This window comes from Vanessa tameamea, chromosome 29 (assembly GCF_037043105.1).
Source record: "Vanessa tameamea isolate UH-Manoa-2023 chromosome 29, ilVanTame1 primary haplotype, whole genome shotgun sequence".
In the NCBI taxonomy this organism is placed as follows: Eukaryota; Metazoa; Arthropoda; class Insecta; order Lepidoptera; family Nymphalidae; genus Vanessa; species Vanessa tameamea.
Window position 1 is genome coordinate 5,219,453 of NC_087337.1, and position 23,808 is coordinate 5,243,260.

The 23,808-nt window shown below is 36.5% G+C and overlaps 1 protein-coding gene across 2 annotated transcripts in view; it reads left to right on the plus strand.

Annotated features, from left to right (window-relative positions):
• Positions 1-23,808, plus strand: part of LOC113402091 (glycerol-3-phosphate acyltransferase 4) — a 199,939-nt gene that overhangs the window by 172,773 nt on the left and 3,358 nt on the right. Inside the window, exons 3-8 of one of the 2 annotated variants that reach the window (XM_064219718.1) lie at positions 13,395-13,521; positions 16,360-16,484; positions 16,747-16,883; positions 17,724-17,829; positions 20,510-20,746; positions 23,284-23,399. In XM_064219718.1, the coding sequence (XP_064075788.1) occupies positions 13,395-13,521; positions 16,360-16,484; positions 16,747-16,883; positions 17,724-17,829; positions 20,510-20,746; positions 23,284-23,399 (848 nt within the window). Of the gene's footprint in view, positions 1-13,394; positions 13,522-16,359; positions 16,485-16,746; positions 16,884-17,723; positions 17,830-20,509; positions 20,747-21,122; positions 21,357-23,283; positions 23,400-23,808 lie in introns of both variants that reach the window. The other variant, XM_064219719.1, reaches the window with a different exon arrangement.

Sequence of the window (23,808 nt, forward strand, 5' to 3'; positions counted from 1 at the left end):
TAAGAGGAACCGACAAGAAACTCAGTAGTTACTCTTTTTCAACGTCTAAAAATACAGTCATGTTAGTTAAATACAATTATATATGTATGTCATGTCTCCTGCCTGGAAGTCAACAAGCGTTAACTCCACGCTTTTTTATCATCTACATAATCTTGTACCGAATAATATGCCTTCTTTACCGACGTATTTTTTACAAATTACTTGAATCAGAATTGGACCTTGTTTCTGATTAATCCGGTTCGGCATTTGTTGATCTTCGATCGTCTATTTCAATGGAAGAGTTATGATAAATATAAAAACAACTTTAACCTTGAACTGACGTGACATCATTAAACATAACTTAACGAATACTTACGTACATGTTAAGTTTTACTCGTTTCTTTTTTACAAGTGTTGTTTACGATGTATTTGACGTACCATTTGGGCTTTGACAATCTAGACGCTCCAGGTGAGTCATGCGTAAATGAGAAAGTAACTGTGTGTCTGTTGCTCTTTCACGGCCGAACTACTAAACCGATATTGATGAATTTTAGTATGAATAGATCGATCTCAGCTAATGGTTAAGGGGTCGTTTTTTAATCCTAACACCTGACGCCGCGGGCACCAAGTAGTAACAACTAAAACCGTGTTGTTGCTTAGATCGATTGCAATTAGTATTCAAATAAAGTTCTCAAATCAAGCTGTCATTCGGGGCGTTTTCAAGAGCGCGGCGCGCGGCGTCTCGTATGGTTTCAACCCCCAATACGAATTTGCTGGCAACGTATATATCAGTTCTATTGGGGGCCAAATTTAAAAAAAATTGTTAAGGAACGCTTGTGTGCTTAAGGTTAATGCTTAATTTGTGTTTATAATTCATCTCGTGCTCGGCGGTGAAGGAAAACATCGTGAGGAAACCTGCATGTGTCTAATTTCAACGAAATTCTTCCACATGTGTATTCCGCCAACCCGCATTGGAGCAGCGTGGTGGAATATGCTCCAAACCTTCTCCTCAAAGGGAGAGGAGGCCTTTAGCCCAGCAGTGGGAAATTTACAGGCTGCTAGTGCTAAGTTGTTGAAACTATTTTTTTTAAATTATAATACAAACTCATTATTGTGGTAATTGTGCCATTCATTAGACAGATTTAGGTTCGATGGGAATCCGGTCGAATCCGGCCGGACTGAAAATTACGCCGGATTGCAATCCCTACTTGGGAACCTTCTAGAAATGAGCGTACAAAGAGTACGCTCTCTTCTTGAAGGCCCTTAGAGGCCGGCAATACACCTGCGAGCCCCCCGCTGTTTGCCAGCTACAACATTAAAAAAAAATAACTCCAAGCTCGTCTGTCATCTATATTAATAGTCATTAGTTTTCGCCCACGGTTCGCTCGCGTTTTACTGGTTGATCTTCAGGAGTTTGTGTATAAAAGTCTCGCCTATGTCCTTCCTTAGGGTCTAAGTTTGCTTCACACGAATTTGCATCGAAATCGGTTCAGGGAAAGCATAACACAAATACATATAGAATTACTTTCGCATTAATAATATTACTTGTTTTAGCTCGCGCCTTTGCCCGTGTTTGAGGGAGGGGGTTGTAATCAATGATATAACTTATCTTAACTAATGTTAAGAGTTGATCAGTGGATAAGTGTTATGTAACTTAATATATAATAAATAAATAAATACTGGACAACATCACATACATTACTCTGATCCCAACGTAAGTAGCTAAAGCACTTGTGTTATGGAAAATCAGAAGTAACGACGGCACCACAAACACCCAGACCAAGACAACATAGAAAACTAATGAACTTTTTGGCGTACCCGTGAAAACCGGTGTACACACAACTCGACCACGGAGGTCGCTTACTTGTGGCCTTCCTTGGAGTTCAAGCATTCTTCAGACCATTTGTCCAGTTTTTCAGTTGCGTTGTTTAGCCGTGAAGCGTAACAGACAGATGTACTTTCCAATTTATAATATTGGTATTGACAATAAATGTAGATAATATGGCTTATTTCTTCATACCAACAAAAAAGTCTGCTGTCAAAATAGGTTGAATTGTTATTATCCATCCGTCCAATGTTAATCAGCACGTCAAAGGTTAACGTGAATCACACATAAATACAATAAATAATTAAATTAAAATCAAAGATATAAAATAACACTATACTGGATAATATATTTTCTACGCCTTTTATCTAATATAAGTTTTATCGGAAACGATTTAGCGGATCCCGATAAGACGTATTTATTTGATTTTGATTTCGTATTTCTTGCCTTTCGTCAGATTTATATGACGTAAATTTTAGATTACAGTACACGAAGGGCGAGGCGGTCTTAATTGCTAAGCTGTTTCATATCTCTTGTTTTCATGACGCGGCTTATCGTATTTGTATCGTAAGATATGTGTGTGCGTGCGAGTTTGAGGTCCTGAAGTGATTTGATTAGATTTTACTCATAAATTTAATGTTTTTCTAACCAAGTAAACTTTACAGTAAAGTTGTAATCGACAATAATACTCGACTGTATCGGTAGAAGAATTGGCAAGAATGAATACTAGCTGTTTCCTGTAGTTTCGCTTGGTTTTTTGGGGTTAGTCGTGGTGTTAGGTTTAAAAAGGTAGTCTATGAAATTCCCAGGAGTTCAAGTTTGCTTCATACCAAATTCGGGTCAGTGACTCTGAAAGTGCAACAGACAGACTGCCGTGCAATGGACGCGGAATATGAGCTGGAAATTATTATAAATAAATTCAAATTGTAATTCTTTATTAATCTCCTAATTGCCACGATCGCAATCTAGAAACCGTGGTCGTTGCAATAGCTGAGCTTAGGAGACCATTCGCGCAATGGGGTTAGCTCCGTTCAGCACTGAACCATCAGAATTGGGTCATTAAAATCTTTTTCGGAGGGGAATTCGGTAGAACACTGCTTGCACTCGCTTGTTGGGTATAAAACGGGGCGACATTTGCGTTTCCGGCAATTTTGGACACCTTTACTTCAATATTTTTAACACTGAGCCATCGAAAATGTTTTGAAGTAAAATATTTATGTAATCGCTAGGGTCCCATTGAATTGGCACAGCTTTGCCCCTATCCCCTCCATTGAGAAAGGTAGCGGCCACTTAAATTAGACCAATCTACAAATCACTAGAAGTATATATTACCTATGTGTTTATCAATTTTATTAAAATACTCTGTAATTTGATTGGTTGAAAAGAGTACTGGGTTTCCTGCCGGTTCTTCTCGGCTTTCTACTTTCCGAACCGGTGGTAGTTTTACATTTAAAATTCTTTACATTCAACAGTGTAACATGACGATTCAAAAGTTCTTTTATGGCTAATAAAATTCAATAATGACTAATTTAATTTGATTATTAAATTGTTTGAGTGCACAAACGAAGCTGCACTTTTCAGACCTACACACTCATAATCTGGACACGAACTGCTGGAGTCCAACGGCTTACAGACCCCCCTTTCTATAACCTGTTCAAGTTAGCTTGATCTTTTTGACGGACGGGCTAGTGATGGAAACAGGAAATATAACATATATAACAGCCGATGGAACGATGGAATGCGTAATTCAAATTAGAATTCAATTTTTTTTAAACTTATTTTTCTAAAAAGAGTTATACCAGCAAAGAGACCCCAACCAAAAGGACCGCCGTTCGTAACAATAACTTAACAATGATCTTTAATAAGGATTTTTGTAATCGATATTTATAGCGGTTCCTGCCTGTTATTCGCGTCCCAACTATTCCGACCGATGTAACATCGTACAAGCGTCTATTATTTTCAGTGTTTCTATTTAAATTTTACTTTTCAAGCAATAATATATAACAGAAAAAGTCTTAAAATTTTCGAATAACGCTCGAATCTTTAGGAACTTTTGTATTATATGTATTTTTTAAAATATTTTTACAATTTCTAAAATCATTAAATTATGAAAATAATATGTTCGTCATTGCAAAGTTATGTCGATCAGAAAATCAAATCTGTCAAAAAGATCAAGCTTTCTTTTTGAGCCGAGACGGCCCAGTGGTTAGAACGCGTGCATAACCTTTACCGATGATTTCGGGTTCAAACCCAGGCAGGCACCACTGAATTTTCATGTGCTTAATTTGTGTTTATAATTCATCTCGTGCTCGGCGATGAAGGAAAACATCGTGAGGAAACCTGCATGTGTCTAATTTCAAAGAAATTCTGCCACATGTATATTCCACCAACCCGCATTGGAGCAGCGTAGTGGAATATGCTCCATACCTTCTCCTCAAAGGGAGAGGAGGCCTTAGCCCAGCAGAGGGAAATTTACAGGCTGTCTATGTTATGTTTATTCTTTTACAGAGTATAAACTAGTATAAAGAACGATTGACAATCGAATGATGTCAATGAATGGTTCGTCTAACAATTATCGGTTAAATCGTACATTCGCGCCGTCCAAGACAATAAAACATTTACTTTGTGTTTAAAATTTCTTTGTTTCGATTTGAACGGATGGATATACGAGTTCGCTTGTACCGAAAGAACTTTGAACTTGCCAAGTCATTATATATTAATTAAATCGTTCGTTTACGTGACGTATGTTTAATAATATGGTCGAAGAATGTTTGGATATCGTGTTGATGTGGTCGTGGGTTCGAATTTGATGTTAATTCTGTTTATAGTCATAGATAAACAATCCTAATAACTCAGCTACATTATGCACTATTGAGAGTTTATGATTAATACATCTTTATTTATAATACAACACTGTTACACTTAACTACTTATATCCACTTTAATCTTACTTACGAAATTTCGATAACAGTTTCGTCGATGTTCGAAGCGCCATTTATTCGCAAATCCATAATGACAAATGATTCCTAAAATGTTTGGAATAGAGTATATAGCAAAAGCAACTTCGTACCAACCGGGTACCCAAGATATATCTCATTCAAAAATCATAATAAAAATATACTTTATTCGAGTAGGCTTTTACAAGCACTTCTGAATCGTCATTTAACAAACTATATCAAGTGAAGCTACCACCGATTCGGAATGTAGATTCTACCGAGAAGAACCGGCAAGAAACTCAGTAGTTACTCTTTTTCAAAATCTAAAAATACAGTCATGTTAGTTAAATGAGAGCCGAGATGGCCTAGTGGTTAGAACGCGTGCATCTTAACCGATGATTTCGGGTTCAAACCCAGGCAGGCACCACTGAGTTTTCATGTGCTTAATTTGTGTTTATAATTCATCTCGTGCTCGGCGGTGAAGGAAAACATCGTGAGGAAACCTACATGTGTCTAATTTCAACGAAATTCTGTCACATGTGTATTCCACCAACCCGCATTGGAGCAGCGTGGTGGAATATGTTCCATACCTTCTCCTCAACGGGAGAGGAGGCCTTAGCCCAGCAGTGGGAAATTTACAGGCTGATTATGTTTATTATGTAGTTAAATACAATTATATATGTATGTCATGTCTCCTGCCTGGAAGTCAACGAGCGTTAACTCCACGCTTTTTTATCATCAATATAATCTTGTAACGAATAATATGCCTTCTTTACCGATGTATTTTTCACAAGTAATTCGAATTTATGAAACGTAAAAGTTAAAAATGTCTGCGGAATTATCATATACATATATATATGGGATTATCTTTACTCTGAGATAACTTAAATTTCCTAAACGGATTGGAGGTACGGGGTATCGTTAGAATCCTTACAACATCCCGAGTGACGGTGAACATAAATTAATTAATTAATTCAGGACAGTCTCGCGTTACTAATTTTTAAGGTTAAGTTTTGTTTATTGTTTGTCTATCGTACGAGTGTAGTGTTGTTGTTAACTTGTTTATTTTCCATAATCGTATGTGTAATTATACATCAGGTCACGTTATCGGTTAGATAAGTTAATATAGAAAATACACAAATAATGTTAACTAGTGTGTCTCCCGTGAAACTTCGCGTTTATTCAGAAGATTTTTTAGGAATTTCGAAACCTATGGCAGGTTTTGTTTTGATTTCATATCATTGTTAACTGCAAGTCGCTCGTCTAAATTTGGCGCCGAAATGATGAAACTTTATTTAGACGACATTTTAATGTCAAATTGTATAGATAAACAATTTACTTTAATTTTGTTTATTTTATTCAATTTCTTTTCTTATAAGTAACGTAATTATTTGTTAAATAGTAACAATTAAGTAAATTTCAAAACGGAATCCTCTATAATTTTCTACACGTCTACGGCTGGAGCTCTTCAAAATGAGACCATAACCGATTTTTTATGTGCAGCCATCGGGACGATGATCACTGGGACACGCTATTAATATACAAGATTATGTTAAATGCTTTTTACGTGCAAAGGAACGTGCTTTTTTGAAAATTGGGGTTATGTTGTAGTCATGTAACGTTCATTGACGACCTCCGTGGTCGAGCGGTGTGTACACCGGTTTTCATGGGTACGCCACTCCGAGGTCCCGGGTTCAATTCCCGGCCGAGTCGATGTAGAAAAAGTTCATTAGTTTTCTATATTGTCTTGGGTCTGGGTGTATGTCGTACCGTCGTTACTTCTGATTTTCCATAACACAAGTGCTTTAGCTACTCACATTGGGATCAGAGTAATGTATGTGATGTTGTCCAATATTTATATTTATATTATATTATATTGATATTGGTGTTGTTTGATATTTTTCATCCTTGCAATATCAATGCGCCTTGGCAGCTAAGATGTTCTGTCCTCTGATGCTTTAACAACGATCCTAATTTGTCTGTCGAATTCAATTAAAACGCGACACCATTTTTTTCTCGATGGAAAACGATCTACGTTTCCCACACGTGGAGTTTGGTGCCTAGGACGCCCGGTACGCCAGAATACTCACTAAAAAATTGGTACCCACTCCGACTAGGTCGAGCGTCACGGATCGTCTTCGTGTGCGACCGTGACGAAACGACGTATTTTCCTGATTTATGTGTGTAATATATTGTGTTATATTTTATCATGGAACTGTTCGATTAACCTTTGAGTCGAGACGGATAAACGCATGATTAAGGCGTGACCACTACTGTAACTAGTTGGACCTGCTGCTTTACCCGCGCACATATATATATAAATATAACTTATCCCTTCCATTTTACTCCTTAAAATTTTAATATCCAAAAATCTTTATGTAACGGATTTTTTCTTTCTAGACTCAGTTTTGCGTGTGCGTTGATAGCCAGCCATTTTATATGTATAGTTAAATAAATAAATATTGGACAACATCACAAACATTTTATTTTATTTTTATTTTCATTAGGATAACCAACAGTAGATACAATATCACGTCCAAAATAAAAAATTACATTTCAAAATTATCAAGGCAAAAGTTGTACCACTTGCAGGAAGTCTCGCCGTGCATTATCATATTACACAACGTATGCATTGAAAACGTGAATTAAACACAAGCACAACAATAACCGTATGATTAGAATTGGGCACAGATACAATTCTTTATTTTTCGATTGAATCGAGGGCGACTATCGTGACGTACGTCTGAATGTGTTGCTTTAATACTGATGGCGGTTTACAACACTGATAATCTCGATATGGTGGAATTCCTACCTGGTTGCGTTTTATATAATCAGGTATAAATCAGACAGTCAATATGATTATTAAATAAAAATTCATTATTCATTACTCTGATCCCAATGTAAGTAGCTAAAGCACTTGTGTTATGGAAAATCAGAAGCAACGACGGTACCAGAAACACCCATGCCCAAGACAACATAAAAAACTAATGATCTTTTTCTAAATCGAATCGAACCCGGGACCTCGGGCTGGCGTACACATGAAAACCGGTGTACGCACTACTCGACCACGGAGGTCGTCAGTTATGTTTTCATGATATAGGTTGGCGGTCAAATAGGGCTAAAAGAAATATTAATCGACCTTGCTTATTGTTGTTGTTTGTTTGGTGGGATAATGTCTGATGAGTAGACGGTACCTACCTACTGTACGCAAACCGTCACCCCAAATTTTGTCCCTAGGATTTGGATTAAAAAAAGGCGCCGTTTACTTTCCCGGGAACTCAAATTAACTCTATACACAATTTTATCTAAGGAGGTTACAGACGGAGTTACTTTATCGTTTATAATATTAGTATTGATTATTGTCTATTATTAATTTTTATTATATATGTGCCCGAGTTCGTCCGGAAACGGAGCAATGATAAACAAACCTTAGATTTACTTATTCCATTTAAATAAATATATTATATAATATATAAACAGTATACTTCAGTTAGAATTGTAATTTGCCGATAAAAATTTTCTCTATTTTGTTTACGTTTTTAATTTTTTATTTCTTATACAGCCTTAGTTCCGCTCTAAACGGTCAGTAAATTTTTTCCGGTCTCTAAAATTCATTCTTTGTTAAATCGTAACTATTTAGTAAATTGCAATCGAGAATCCTTTGTTTTCTGCACGTCTACGGCTGCTGCTCTTCAAAATGAGACCGTAACTGATTTTTTTTATGTGCAGCTAATGTCCCATAGTCACTGTGTAAGATTTAATTCCACGTTGCAGCTGTAATTTCAGTGGATCATGATGACAAAGTAAAATTCAAGCTTGATAATAATTCTCCAATAAATATATTTCGCAAACCCTCGCAATCGTTTCATTATTTCTTATAATCATCAATCTTTAAAAAAAAAAAAAGAAATATTCCTATTGGTGCCCATCTTAAATATAATGCCACAAAAAAAACTCTCTGTAAGATTCGAATAAGTCGAATTGATCCTCAGTTACGTTTAAGCTGAGGTTAATTTTTGTGAGGAATAGTTGAAGTTGGATCGAAATAGAATCAGACACTTAACATAAATTTTATAAGTTAGTTGATTTTTCCTCGTTTCATTTCGGGTGGCTGGATACACCTGAGGCAGATTTCATCTGGATTATGGATTTCCCCATATATAAAACACGAAACCTCGCACAACCACTCTGTGGAACCAGCTTTCGCCGGCGGTTTTTCCGAACCGATACGACTTCAAGACAAGAGCGTAGGTACTCATTCCTTAAAGGCCGACAACGCACCTGCGAGCCCCCCGGTGTTGCAGATGTCCATGGGCGGTGGTAGTCACTTTCCATCAGGCGAGCCTCCTGCTCGTTTGCCACCTATAACATAAAAAAAAAACCAAATCTCAGTGATTCGAACCCACAGTCTTCGATTAACAATCACGTGTTAACTGACCACTCGCGAATTTTATATGAATATTAAAATTAATAGTAATACTGTAATAAAAGTTTTAATATACTTTGTTCAGCGGAAACGTTTTCGTAGAACTCAATCATTGCGTCGACACGAGAACTGAAGTCCATAGATCGCTACAAACATCTCAATACGACATGTTTACAGCAATTTTTGTCACACTCGAGGCATCTAACGGCTTAAAGTTACCCTTATAGCCTTTCCAATAGCCTTATGACTAAATCAAATACTCATTTTTTTATGATATAGGTAGGCGGAGCAGATAGGCCCCCTGATGTTAAGTGTCACTGCCGCCCATAGACAATGGCGCTATAAGAAATATTACCCATTCTTCACATCGCCAAAGCGCCACCAACCTCGGGAACTAAGATGTTATGTCCCTTGTGCCTGTAGTTACACTGGCTCACCCTTCAAACCGGAATACAACAATACTACTGCTGTTTAGCGTTAGAATATCTGATGAGTCGGTGGTACCTACCCAGACGGGCTAGCACGAAGCCCTAACACCAACTTAAAAACACAAATTAATTCGTTTAATAAAAAAAAATCCGTATCAGATATCGATAAACGCGAAAAACAGCTGATGTGATTACATAGTACTTACTATTATTTTAATTGCACAACGACAATAATCATTTTACGATAAAGGATTTAGTCCGATAAGTATGACGGACCGATTCCCGAATGTGAACCCGTAACGACCTTGAGATATGGAAGAACACCCGCACGATCCTCTCATTCAAGGTCATTTATCTCAAGAATGATATTCGCTAGAGTTGAGACCTGCGCGAGACTTGAAGTCACATTGCAGAGTATATTATGTATATTTTTCAAATTTTTAGTTTAACTTTACTACATAGTGTAAAACAATGTCGCTTCCCGCTGTCTGTCTGTCCCTGTGTACGCTTAGATCTTTAAAACTACGCAACGCATTTTGATGCGGTTTTTTTAACAGATTCAAGGTGAATGTTTTTATTTATAATACATGCATAATATAGTACTCTAACTCTGATAATTTACAACGTTTCTAATGTGATGTCGTAAATAAACACTTTTTTTTTGAGTTTACATTGCAAGCGCTGACTGAGTCCGACGAGATTAACTTATAAAGGTCTACAAAAAAGTCCTCGGTGGTATACGTCTATCTCTTGGGGATATAACCACAATAATCATTTTATCTTTTACTTTTTACGAAAAATAATTCTTTATTTACGAAGCAATAATCCTTATCCAATTAAGTACCTTAAATACATTGTGCTTTTAATATAGATCAATATGACCCTTTACAGCGTGTAATTTAAATGAATATTTTCGTAGATATTACAGATTTTAAATGCAGTGGCATAGCGGTTTGTATTGTCTAATGACAAAGAAGCTGTTATCGTTTTGTATAAAGACAGTATCGTTCTGTAGTATTATTTAGTATCAGCAACAAAGCGAAGCCGGGCGGATCGCTGGTTATATATAAATAATTAAATATTGGACAACATCACGTACATTACTCTGATCCCAATGTAAGTGGCTAAAGCACTTGTGTTATGGAAAATCAGAAGTAACGACGGTACCGCAAACACCCAGACCCAAGACAACATAGAAAACTATTGAACTTTTTCTACATCGACTCGGCCGGGAATCGGATCGGGACCTCGGATTGGCGTACCCATGAAAACCGGTGTGAACACTACTCGACCACGGAGGTCGAGGTATAAACAAAAAGTTAATCATCATTTTTTCGTGTACTCCAGTTGTAATTGTTTGAATGAAACAGTAACAGTTAATGATACCTACTCATCAGATACCAACGGTTCTGAATGTAGATTCTATCCAGAAGAACCGGCATGAGAATCGGTAGTGTCAGTAATGTCATATGAGACGTTCATTCTCCCAAAACCCCACCTCTTGAAAATATAGTCAAATCAAATCAATATTATTCAAGTAAACTTCACAACGAAGCGTTTTTGAATCGTCGATATTTAAATACTACCACCGTTTCGGAAAGCAGCCTCCAGCGAGAAGAAACGGCAAGAAACTCGCATAGTTGCTCTTTTCAAATAAACAGATTTACAATGCTGTTTTTTTACAATAATTACCGTCCTGTGATGGAACCCGAGCTTAAATTCAGGCGTTTTTTTTTTTAAAAATCTTTGTAATATATATAACAGAACTGTCTTGAAATCTTCTTGGTAGTATTGTGTTTTTGTTCTTTAAACGGCGTGTGAAATAATCAAAATGAATTTACGGTTGACGTCACAATAATTATACTTTGGTTTAATATACCTTACCAAAAAACGATGTTGGACATATATATAGTCAAAGTCAAAGTCAAAAATCTTTATTCAATATAGAAGTGTTTACACTTGCTTATTGATAGTCAAAAATCTACCACCGGTTCGGAGTTTAACACCTCGGACCTGAGAAGAACCGGCGAAAGAAACTCAGCGGGATATATTTTTTTTTCCATTTTGCATGTACAATAATAATTATATTTTAGTTATTTGAAGCAGCCTGGAGGCGATCATTTCATTCCCAAGGTGTGCAGTCGACTAAAAAGTCATTAGTGTTGTAATATCCTTTAGCACACAAACGCTCTTTAACGATTCTTTTGAATTTTATAATTGAATAATTTTGAACGTTTTCTGGGATCCTGTTGTAAAAACGTATACATTGCCCCAAAAAAGAGTTACTAACCCTGTGTAATCGGGTACTTGGAGTAACAAGTTTATTCTTGTTCCTAGTGTTAATAGAATGTACGTCACAATTTCTGGGAAAATCATTTATGTTTTTGCGTACATACATAACATTATCAAAAACAAATTGAGAAGCGACAGTCATTATTTTAATTTCTTTAAATTAATATTTATAAGAAACAATAACCGTTTAAATGTCCCACTGCTTGGGTAAGACCTTCTCTCCCTCTGGAAGAGAACGTTGGGAGCCTGATCCACCACGCTGCTTGTTCACCAATGCGATTGGCCGGATACACATGTGGCAGAATTATATCGATAAACACATGCTCAGGTTTCCTCGCGACGTTTTCCTTTACCGCCGAGCACGAGATGAATTATAAACACAAATTAAGCACGTGAAAACCAGCGGTGCTTGTGTTATGTTTGAACCCGCAATCGTCGGTTAAGATGCATGTCTTCTAACCACCGGGCCATCTCGGCTTGAAACCCCTGTAGGATTTGGAATAGTTTACACACTCGTGCCTCGGAAAGCTCGTAAAACAGTTAGTTCAGCGTTAAAAACTCTTTGAATTCGAGTCGGATTGCATTGCAGTTCCATCGTTTATGCCGAGGCATTGAGAGAGCGCCTGTCTTTGCACGCCTTCCGTTGAGATTAGCCGACGTGGCCAGGATCTGTTAGAATTATATAAGTATTTAGAAAAATCATTCTTAACTAAAGTAATAGAAGCCTTGCGATCACTATTTGATGACGCAGACTATAAACACGACCGTAAATAATTTTATTAATAACTCTTTTCATACGAGAGGAAGGCCTCCCGCTTCGCTTAAAAAAAACATCAAATATATATATATATATAACAAATGGTATATTTATTTTAAATTTTCCTATAAATATATACAAAACTCATAAAATGATTACACAAATAAATAATATTTAAGTGTCTCTCTGGATAAGTAGCTTTATATTAGAGGGGTTGTTATTGGCCAGTTGATCCTATTTGAGACTGCTCGTTTTTTGGACAACCTTTTTCTGTTTTTGCGGAACTTTGTCGAAATAAAAATGGATAGGATTACCACGTCATCGGATGAGAATTTCCGGACAATTCTATGTGACATGTATCGACATTATTATTACGATTATCTATTAGTTATTTTACTATTGTTTGTGGTCATCGTGCTTGCTCTCAACCGTGTTTTTCGTTACTTAACAAATAGGCGAAATTTGATTACGAATTTACGGGAAATTTATGAGTTCCTTATACATTTATGAAATATTCGGAAAATATGTATTTTGTAAGGTTTTCAATTTGACGTATTACACGATTTGCATACGTAAATGAGATATGATTCAAGATTCTATATTTTATAGAGGTTTTATGTATTCGATGAAAGAAGCATTTAATCTTTTAATAGTATTATAAATACGATAGTATGTCTCTCTGTCTGTTGCTCTTTCGACAATTAGTTCATTATTATATATGAAATTTCACGTTTTTTTTTAATATTTCTAGTATGGCAGACAGCACATCGAAGTCGCCAAGAAGCTTCAACGGACGGACAGTTCTGATGAAGAAGAAACTCCAGTGGTTGATGATAACAAGCCACCATCAGCGACTATCAAAGAAAACGGTGTTAATGGTAAGTGCAACTTAAGGCTCCAAAGTTTGTAGTTTATAAATTAATGTCGATAGATGGCGCTTATCTGTTAAACTTCAAATCTGAATCGCGCTGGCCAGATTTTTTTTACAATAACTATATAAGATTCTTAGAAAGTTTATGGTATCACTTGATGGTAGGGCATTGTGCAGGCCCGTCTGGTAAATACTACCCACTCATCAGGTATTCTGCCGCTAAACAGGAATACTTAGCATGTTGTGTTCCAGTTTGAAGGGTGAGTGAGCCAGTGTAACTGCAGGCACATGGGATATAACATCTTAGCTCCCAATAGGCACGGGCGATATCCGAATTTTGTGACATCGGTTGTGTAACGGATGTTTGGATTAAATATCGGTGTTGGCATCCGATTACCGATGTCGCCTTGTCTTTGTTTAGCTAAACATTGTACGATATGCGAGAAAGAGTGAACGGATATCGAAATCGGTTTATCATTCGCTTCATCTCTTTCTCACAGATGGGTTACTGTAAAGTTAAAGAGAGATAGGGCGAATATTTCATGATTTTGCGGGTTGATTGCGGGAGCAAACCCAAACAAGCACAACTGAATTTTCATGTGCTGAATTTGTGTTTATAACTTATCACGTGAAGGAAAACTGCATGTTGTGTCTAATTTCAACGAAATTCAGCCACATGTGTATCCAAACTGCATTGGAGCAGCGTGGTGGAATATGTCCCAAACCTTCTCCTCAAAGGGAGACGAGGCCTTATACCACCAGTGGGAAATTTACATGCTGTGTACTGTATGGCTACCGATATATGTAATTTAGTAGAATTTGTCGTTATTGGGAGATATAGTCGTAGTTGGATCACAATTAAATCGGTTACGTATTATTACCGTTATAGGTTAGTCGGATTGACCCCTAGGTCAGGTCACGCGTTCATAACGAACAGAAACAAGTATATATTTTATAAGTTTTGACGAGTATAAAGTCTAAAGATCAAACGTAAAATTAAACATGCTTGTGTTTTAAGAAAGTCGAAATTCACGGCTTCCTCTACTATAATATGCATGTGTTATCCATACGAACCTTCCTCTTGAATCGCTCCGTCTATTGACGAGAACCTCGTTAAAATGCGTTGCGTAGTTCAAAAGATTTAAGCGTAAAAACGCCGAGAAGCGACTTTGTTTTATACGATATATAGAGATGGCTGCAAAGTGATTTGGTTAATCGATTTTTCAAACTGATGAGGGAGAAACAGATCTTTAAAATAGATTGCTTATGAAAAATGTCGAAACTATATCGGCGCTGCGGGATGTCCACAATCTTGATGCCTTCGGGTTGTCATTAAAAAACACTCTAGTAATAAGATCAAGACCACGTTGTGAGAGTTGGTTGCGTGTCATTTTAGAAACACTAATGTCTAAGATTAAGACAAAAACAAAATATTCTTTCGAGCAGGCTCTTGAATCGTCATGATTATTAAAGCTACCGCCGTTTCGGAATATAGATTCTACCGAAAATATCCGGTATGGAACTCATTGGTTAATATTCTCCGACGATTAGATACAGTTTTTGTATTTTATTTTTATATTACCGGGTAGGCATATGACTCAACTCCACCTGGTGGTAAGAATAACTACTGAGTTTCTTGCCGGTTCTTCTTGTAAGAATCTACATTCCGAACCGGTGGTAGCTTCACTCAATATAGTTGGTTAAATGACGATTCAAAAGCCTACATGAATAAAGTATATTTTGATTTGATTTGGTAACACGTGAGTTGGTAGAGAATTCCCATTTTAATTTTTGTGATAAATAAAAGTGTTGTCAAATTTCTTCGCGATGGAATTGATAACACAGCCATATAGATTATTAAAAATAAAAAAAGAATAACTTATCTTGCATGGAAATCAACGAATCCTAACTCCACGCTGTTTATCATTTACGTAATCCTTATCGGGTATTAAGTCGCATTAATCAAAGTTTTCTTAACGAGTGATTGAAAATTAATTAGCAAAGCTTGAGGGAGTTTATCATTGAAGTCAATTCTTGTCAAAATTGATTTTGAGGAGATTGAAACCGGGTTATACGAGTATTTCTTTACGTCTTGATATGTTTTCATTAGCCCTTGGGATTTCGCGAAAAAAGGAAGTCACCTATGACCTATACTTGGTGGTAGAACCTTTGCAAGCCCGTCTGGGAAGGTGCCACTCACTCATCCGATATTCTACCGCCAAACAACAGTACTCAGTATTGTTGTGTTCCGGTTTGAAAGGTGAGTGAGTGTCACAGGCACAAGGGACATAACATCTTAGTTAGAATTAAGGAACGGTTAATATTTCTTACATTGTCTATGGCTGATGGGGACCACTTACCATCAGGTGGCCCGATTGCTCGTCCGGCAACCTGTATCATAAAAAAAACCACTGGGTTAAGACAAGAGGTCTCCTTTCTGAGAAGTTTTGGAGTTTATACTATCACGCTGCTCCAATTCGAGCTGGTAGCGCACACACGTGACTGATTTGTTGATGTTTTCTGTCACCGACGAACACGAGTTGAATTTTTTTTTTATTTACTTTACAACATCCACGGGCTCACAGTTGCCCGTGCCTTTTTTTACATTTTATTTTTATAAATTGTGGCGTTATTTTATATTTTTACTGAACATCAGCAGATCTTCGCTGGACTTCGACCTTGTCGTCTTCTTGGAAGACGTGGCCCACACTGACATTTTTTCAACAAAAATTAATCACATGAAAAGTCAGTGGTCAATGTTCGGTTAAGATTCACGCGTTCAAACCACTGGGTTACATGGGTTTACGTGTCATTTCAAATTGAACTGGACCTCGTCTTCCCGCAGGTACGAAAACGAGCGTGATCGAGCGACAGGAAATATTGGGTCCTTCACCAGAACTCAACTATAAGAGGAGTGCGAGCCAGGAGCGTGTTCATAATGGACACACAACGGATCCTGGGAAGCTGGAGGTACGGAAAGTTGAAGTTTATATTTAATTTGTGCAAGCTCGCCAAACAGCGATGCTTGGTAATGTTGTGTTCCGGTTATAAGGATCTTGGTTCCCAAGGTTGGTCACACATTGGCGATTGGCATTGGCAGTTGAATGTGTGATATGTCTTACGATGCCTATGTTAATAGGTGTTGGTGACAATTGACCATCAGGTGGCCCGTTTGTCCGAATTAACTAAAACAGAATTAGAGGATTTAATAAGTTTTTTTTTTTATTTTCAGACGAATTTAGAGTTCCATCTCCATCATTGTATGGACCTCGTCAGGGCCGGCATGGAATCGATAATCGAAGACCAAGTGACGTCGGTCTTCGAAGCTGAGGAGCTAAGGAGTTGGAATCTCCTAACGAGAACTAACAGGTAGATGATCAGCTTTACATCTTAGAACAGAATTAAGGTTTTTGCGGAAGTTTAGAGAGGTGATGATTTCATTCTTGAAGGACTTGTCAACTGTTTAGGACATATTGCATTGTACAAGTGTGTGTATTCTTCATTCATGGGGGTGGGGGGGCGATATCAGATAGATTGAACCCGAGTCCTACTCAACTCATTTCAGCTCTTCTACTATCAGAAACAGACAAAGCATCTTAGAATTTGCGGTTAGTGTCGAAGAGCATCATTGGTGCGATAAAACAATGTTGAGTTTTTCTATCCAAAAATTCTCAGTAACAGCCCGGTGGCTGAAAGTCGGAGGTGTGTACACTCCCGTTGGTTCTGAACTCCTTCCAATCGTGTTGGAATTTGCGTCCGATTGGATTATGAGACGGAATAGAGAGGGCACCTGTTGTGTTGTCTGTGTTCACACCTGGACTAGAATATGTCCTGCGTAGTTGACTGGTCTCCCTTAAGATTGGTCACCATGGTCATATCACTCGCAAGGACAATGTAAACGCCAAAGTTACCTAATTGTGAAAAAATATTTCATTGTGAATGTTTGAATTCTTACTAAAATCTATATCTAAAAATATGTATCTATACAAATTCCATGAGTTGAATTAATAGAGAACAAAATGCTTACATCTCATTGGCCGAGAAGCTCAAACGAATCTGACTCGTAAGACTATCCCAAAAAATGATTGGCCAATAAAGGTTACGCGTATTAACCAATGAGAGCTCACGATTTTCCTCTAGGAGCTAATTTCGTGGAATGTATTTCATATATTTATAATATATTAAATTTGTTATTAAATATGTTTTCAGACAGTACGAATTTCTAACATGGCGCTTGACGATCATATGGGCGATGGGTTTCGTAGTGAGATACTTCTTCCTACTACCCCTCAGGATCCTGATCTTCGTCATCGGGGTGAGTCACATAACATAACGCCCTGTAGAATAACAATTGACAAAAAAAAATCAAGAGATTATTTAGAACAGCCTGTATAACTGTGTCGTTAGTTTAACGTCTATTGAGATCTGACATACCGTCTAAAAAAGATGGCCGATACATTTGTTTTCGATATTTATCGTTATCAATAAAACTATTATTAATAGTTAGTTTTGAAATTGACAAGCGGAGTTTTTTATTTTAATAAGTAATTTGTTAATAAAGGAAATGATATATTGTAAATATCATTGATACTCAATAGCCAATGACCAGGGTAGTGGCCAGGGAAAACGTTTTTAGAATTGTATCCTTAGATCCGGATATTATAACTGAACAACTAGCTCAGTCAATCCCAAGGATGCTCCACTATACTAACGTTTTACTAATAAAACAATTAGGTGCCACTGGTAACCATATTTATTCAAAAAATTCCCAAATTCTATATGCAAACAATTAGCGAATCTTGCCATCGCGATTTAGAATTATCTACAATTTGACATAACGCCATCTAGTATTTATAAGTTGAAATATATATGTACATTAATTACGTATACAATTACATACAAACAAATTTGTCCTCATCATGATTTTTTAATTATATTTTGGCGGACGAACGAATGGGCCACCTGGTGGTACGGTCACCACCGCCCGTAGACAATTCCTTACATCGCCAAAGCGCCACCAACCTTGGGAACTAAGATGTTATGTCCCTTGTGCCTGTATACACTGGCTCCCTCACCCTTCAAACCGGAGCATAACAACTCTGAGTACTGCTGACTGTCGGTAGAATATCTATCCTTTCATGTGTGACTTGAGTGATGCGCGTTCGAAATAAATATCGACATTTTTTACTGATTTAATTACATTACGAATCTATTTTATTTTTATTTCTAAATAAATAACAATTTATCAAAATTAAATCATGTTTATTTAACACGATTATTAAAACTGTTCATTAGCACCGCTAATAAGTCTTATTAAAGATTTCATGAGTATGTCAGTTCTCAATAATCTGTTCAATTTTTTTTTTGTCTTTTTTTTATCTGTGAAAGACACTAAAGATGAACTTTAACAAGGTGCGCGAACCCGCGACCTTTTTACAATCCTACTTAAACACCTGTATGTTTTTACTATTGAACCAAAATTATGACATAATTACATACGAATAATACATACAATTAAATAAGACGTAGACTGTACCGATAGCACAAAAATGTTCAATTTTTTTTTTTTCTTTTTTTTTTTTTTACGGTTCAATCTGATATTAGAATGGTGAAAAAGAGTAACTAATAAGTATCTTGCGGTTCTTCTCGGTAGCATCTGCTTTACAGTGGTAGCTCTAAATCTAACTCTACACTGTAACGTGACGATTCGAACGTGCCTTTATGAGCCTACTTGGATAAAGAATATTTCGATTTTGATTTGATTTTGAATAACGGATCCGTCGCGTTGGTTACGTCTCTCAACGCTCGGAATATGTATACGCTTCTTTGGAACGAAGTTCCTTAACGCGACTTAAAGTAGATTGAACTGGCAGAAACCGTAACGTAAGGAAAAAAAACATTATGCCCCCTCTACGCGTCCTTTCTGTCTCCTGATATTGTATAAGGTTTTATATAATTATCTTTTTAATTCCCACGGAATTTTTAGTAACCATTTTATTGTAGTCATTTCGTTGTTGATCTATTTCATTGTATCGTATCAAGCAACTTCGTTCCAACCGAGTGTTCCACGATCATAAACTTATTTTTAACGGACAAACGAATGATTATTAAATTGAAGATAAAATATGATTTAATATACGTGTTATGGTTTTATTTCCATCGATATATTTTATTTTTATTTTCATTAGGACAACCAACAGTAGATATCAATATCACATCGAAAATAAAAAATAAAAAATTACATTTCAAAATTATCAAGGCAAAAGTTGTACCACTTACAGGAAGTGGTAGAACGCCGTGCACTATCATATTACAAAACGTATGCATTGAAAACGTGAATTAAACACAAGCACAACAATAACCGTATGATTAGAATTGGGCACAGATACAATTCTTTATTTTTCGATTAAATCGAGGGCGACTATCGTGACGTACGTCTGAATGTTTCGCTTTAATACTGATGGTGGTGTACAACACTGATAATCTCGATATGGTGGAATTCCTACCTGGTTGCGTTTTATATAATCAGGTATAAAAGATGTGGCTCATATTAAGGGAACTGATGTGAGGGACGTTTAAATAGAATTTTGATAAAAAGTTCCGGACAGTCAACAATGTTATCATAAATCGACTTATTGATTGTATGTTTGTTCATAAATGTGATTATGTCGTTAATTAATTATTTAAATACATTTCGATATTTATATTGTAATCGAATTAAATTAGCATTGTGATTATTACTCGAAGAGGTTATGGGATGAGGTTTAATGCAATTTTTCGTTTTTCTTGAGTTAATTCTTTAATATATGTATATATTTCTTTTTTTTTTTTAATTTAAATAATTATTTGGAAGCTCTAATTGCTTATAATTAATAAAAAAATATAATTTCAACCCCGCTGTGCTAAAACTACCCAGTTAAATATAAATATATAAGTTTTATTTCAATTTTTTTATTTTAAAATATAAAATAAACAATATAACACGGCAACACCAGGTATTCACGATGATAACGTCAATGTCGCTCATCGGAGTGTTGCCAGATAGCAGATTTCGTCGTTTCCTCGGCGCCCTGGCGTATAAAATATCGATACGGACTCTAATGCGGGGCATGTCGTGCGTCACGAACTTCCACGACACGCAGTACATGCCCCGGTCGTACGGTTTCTGTGTCGCAAACCACACGAGTCCGATCGACGTCGGCGTTCTGAGTATCAACACGTGCTTCTCCTTGGTAGGACCGATTTTCTCAGTGTCGCCAGCCTGGGGTTGATGTGCTTATGTGTCTGTTAATTTGATATTTGTTAGTTTTTAAGTTTTATTTGTGATTTGGGTTGAACTTGAATTATTTATATTATATCATATTTAAACAATCAGCGTTCGCGATAATCTAATATTTTGTATATATATATTTTTTAAATATATAGTATTTAAATTTTGAATAATGTAAAGTCATAAATGTTACAACTGTAAGACAGACTGACGCTATATATATTGTAACATTTTTTTCAATAGTTAACTATGTGCCCCGTATCAAGTTTAACCTCATATCACAGTATGCCCCATGTCAAGTTCGACTTAATATCATATGCCATATCCATCGATCATAGGTGTGGTGGTTGATCGTATGCACCGCGTGCGTTGGTACCCTACCGGACGGTAACCTCAAGCAGCGTGTCAACAACGCGCTATCCGTCGTCTGCTTCAATTTCCTATCACGTTGCATATCGGCCGTGATAACGTATCACAATAGCGACCATAAGCCCCGTAGCGGGATTTGTGTCGCGAATCACACGAGCCCCATCGACGTTTTGGTGTTGATGTGCGACAGTTGCTATTCGTTGGTGAGTCTGTATATATGTTCAAGGAGCAGCAGTGGCGTCCACATATATGTATATAAAATAGCTGAAGAGTCCGTTTGTTTGTTCGAAATTTCATTGTATTTAAGTTCAGTTAAAGCGAGTAAAGCCGCGCGAGCAGCTAGTTATGATCAATATGAACGCTACTGCTGTTTTGACTTAGTAAAGTTCAGTTTAAACTTGACTGTAGATTACATGTAAGTATTTTATGACTTAGTATCATATCAAAAATCGTATCTCAAGATGAATATTTACTATTTTTTTTTTTTTTTTAATTCAAATAAATTGCATTAGAACAGTAGAAATTTTGTGTGCGAACGTATTCGATACTCACTTTAAAACACGTGAGTAATCAATTGAGGGATACGTTCATCAAAATAGTGTGTTCAGATTAGCCCAACTGAGAACTAAAATGTCTCAATAAGGTCGTACGTTTTGTTTCAAGTCTAGTACTACTTCGTACTAGTTTAAAGTCTAAGTTCTCTAATCTCTGTAAAATCTAACTAATCTAAGCACTGTAAAGTCGAATGCGATGGTGGTTACGATCAATGACCTTGAAACAGTGATGGTCTAGCTTAGATGAAAAGTTTTAATGGTAAGTTTTTAACGTTAAGATGGGACCTTGTGATGTCTAGTATAATGTCGGTTATATAATGCTTGTCGAGGGATGCATGCTAGCGTATTTACTATAAGCATGTTTAATCACGGGGCATTTATTCACCCATATATGATCATTGTATCACAGAGTAAAACCATCAGGGGCATAATGTTGTAAAGTATTGGCATAATTCCATCAGGGGCATAATGTTGAAACGTATAGACATAATTCCATCAGGGGCATAATGTTGAAACGTATAGACATAATTCCATCAGGGGCATAATGTTGTAAACGTATATCGAAACTAGTTAAAGACATAATTCGGTATTTGATTTATTTTTATGTTACAGCTAATCTCAGAAACTATTGAACGATATTGATTAAATACTTTTGGCGGTCGTTTTTGTTTTATGAATGACCTTTGATTCTTTAATTCCTGTACTTAAAGACTTAAAAAGTTAATATGATTTCAAGTAAGTGGATAAAATAATATATACTCGTGGAATTTGAAACGAATCCGTGACGCCGTCGCTAAAGGCGGCGACTTTAAAGTTAATATTATCACATTCGAAAACATACTAACGGAAGCTTCGTAATAATAATGTTGATAAATCCAATACAATGAGGTAACTCAAAGATTTGCATCTTTCGTCGAATACAAAGGAGGCTTCCACTCCTTGAATAATGATATACTTATCAACACCCGACAGACATTCTGACTAATTAACACTATTGAGTTCTTTTCTTAATCTTGTTCAGTCTCTGTTTAAACAAACAAGTCGTTTAAACAAATAGGCCCCGACATATCTTACTCTAACGTAGCCTTCTGGCGTAATATCAAATATATATTACTCAAGTCTCGACCAATCAAAAACAAAGACATTTGGACATAGACAATTATAATTTAACTACATTTAATAATATGACACATTCCTAACATATATATATCTGTGTAGTGTACGTACGCCAATAGTTGTGGCGTTCGGTCATATAATATAGTGTTAACGTCTAATATATATATATGATTATATGTATATAAAGAATACTAAAATTAATTAATTCGATGTTTTAGCTTGTTCACGATTTGTTGAATTTGAAAAGATAATATATATTTAAACTGTCGTGTGAAACTAGTTGCTATTGTGTTAGGAATGCTCGTCGCCCGTCATCGTTTGTCTGTCGGTCGTTAAATACATAATAACATTCTGTAACATAACAATAAATATTTACGTCTGTTTTAAATGTAGTTTTTCGTTCATTGTTCGTTAATCGAATACTTTACTACGAATTTGTTTGAATTTACGGTGTTTTCAGATCGGTCAGCGACATAATGGTTTTCTAGGGCTCTTACAGAGAGCTCTGGCTCGGGCTTCGCCCCATATTTGGTTCGAGCGATCAGAGGTCAAAGACAGGCATGCGGTAGCGAGGAGGTTCGTACAAATATATATATATTTTAAACATAATCATAATAAATAACAAACAGCCTGTAAATTTCCCACTGCTGGGCTAAGGCCTCCTCTCCCGTTGAGGAGTAGGTATGGAGCATATTCCACCACGCTGCTCCAATGCGGGTTCGTGGAATACACATGTGGCAGAATTTCGTTGAAATTAGACACATGCAGGTTTCCTCACGATGTTTTCCTTCACCGCCGAGCACGAGATGAATTATAAACACAAATTAAGCACGTGAAAATTCAGTGGTGCCTGCCTGGGCTTGAACCCGAAATCATCGGTTAAGATGCACGCGTTCTAACCACTGGACCATCTCGGCTCTTTTTTATACGTTTTTAAATTTATTTTGTATTGAGTATTATATTTCTTTGTAATAGTCTGTTAATG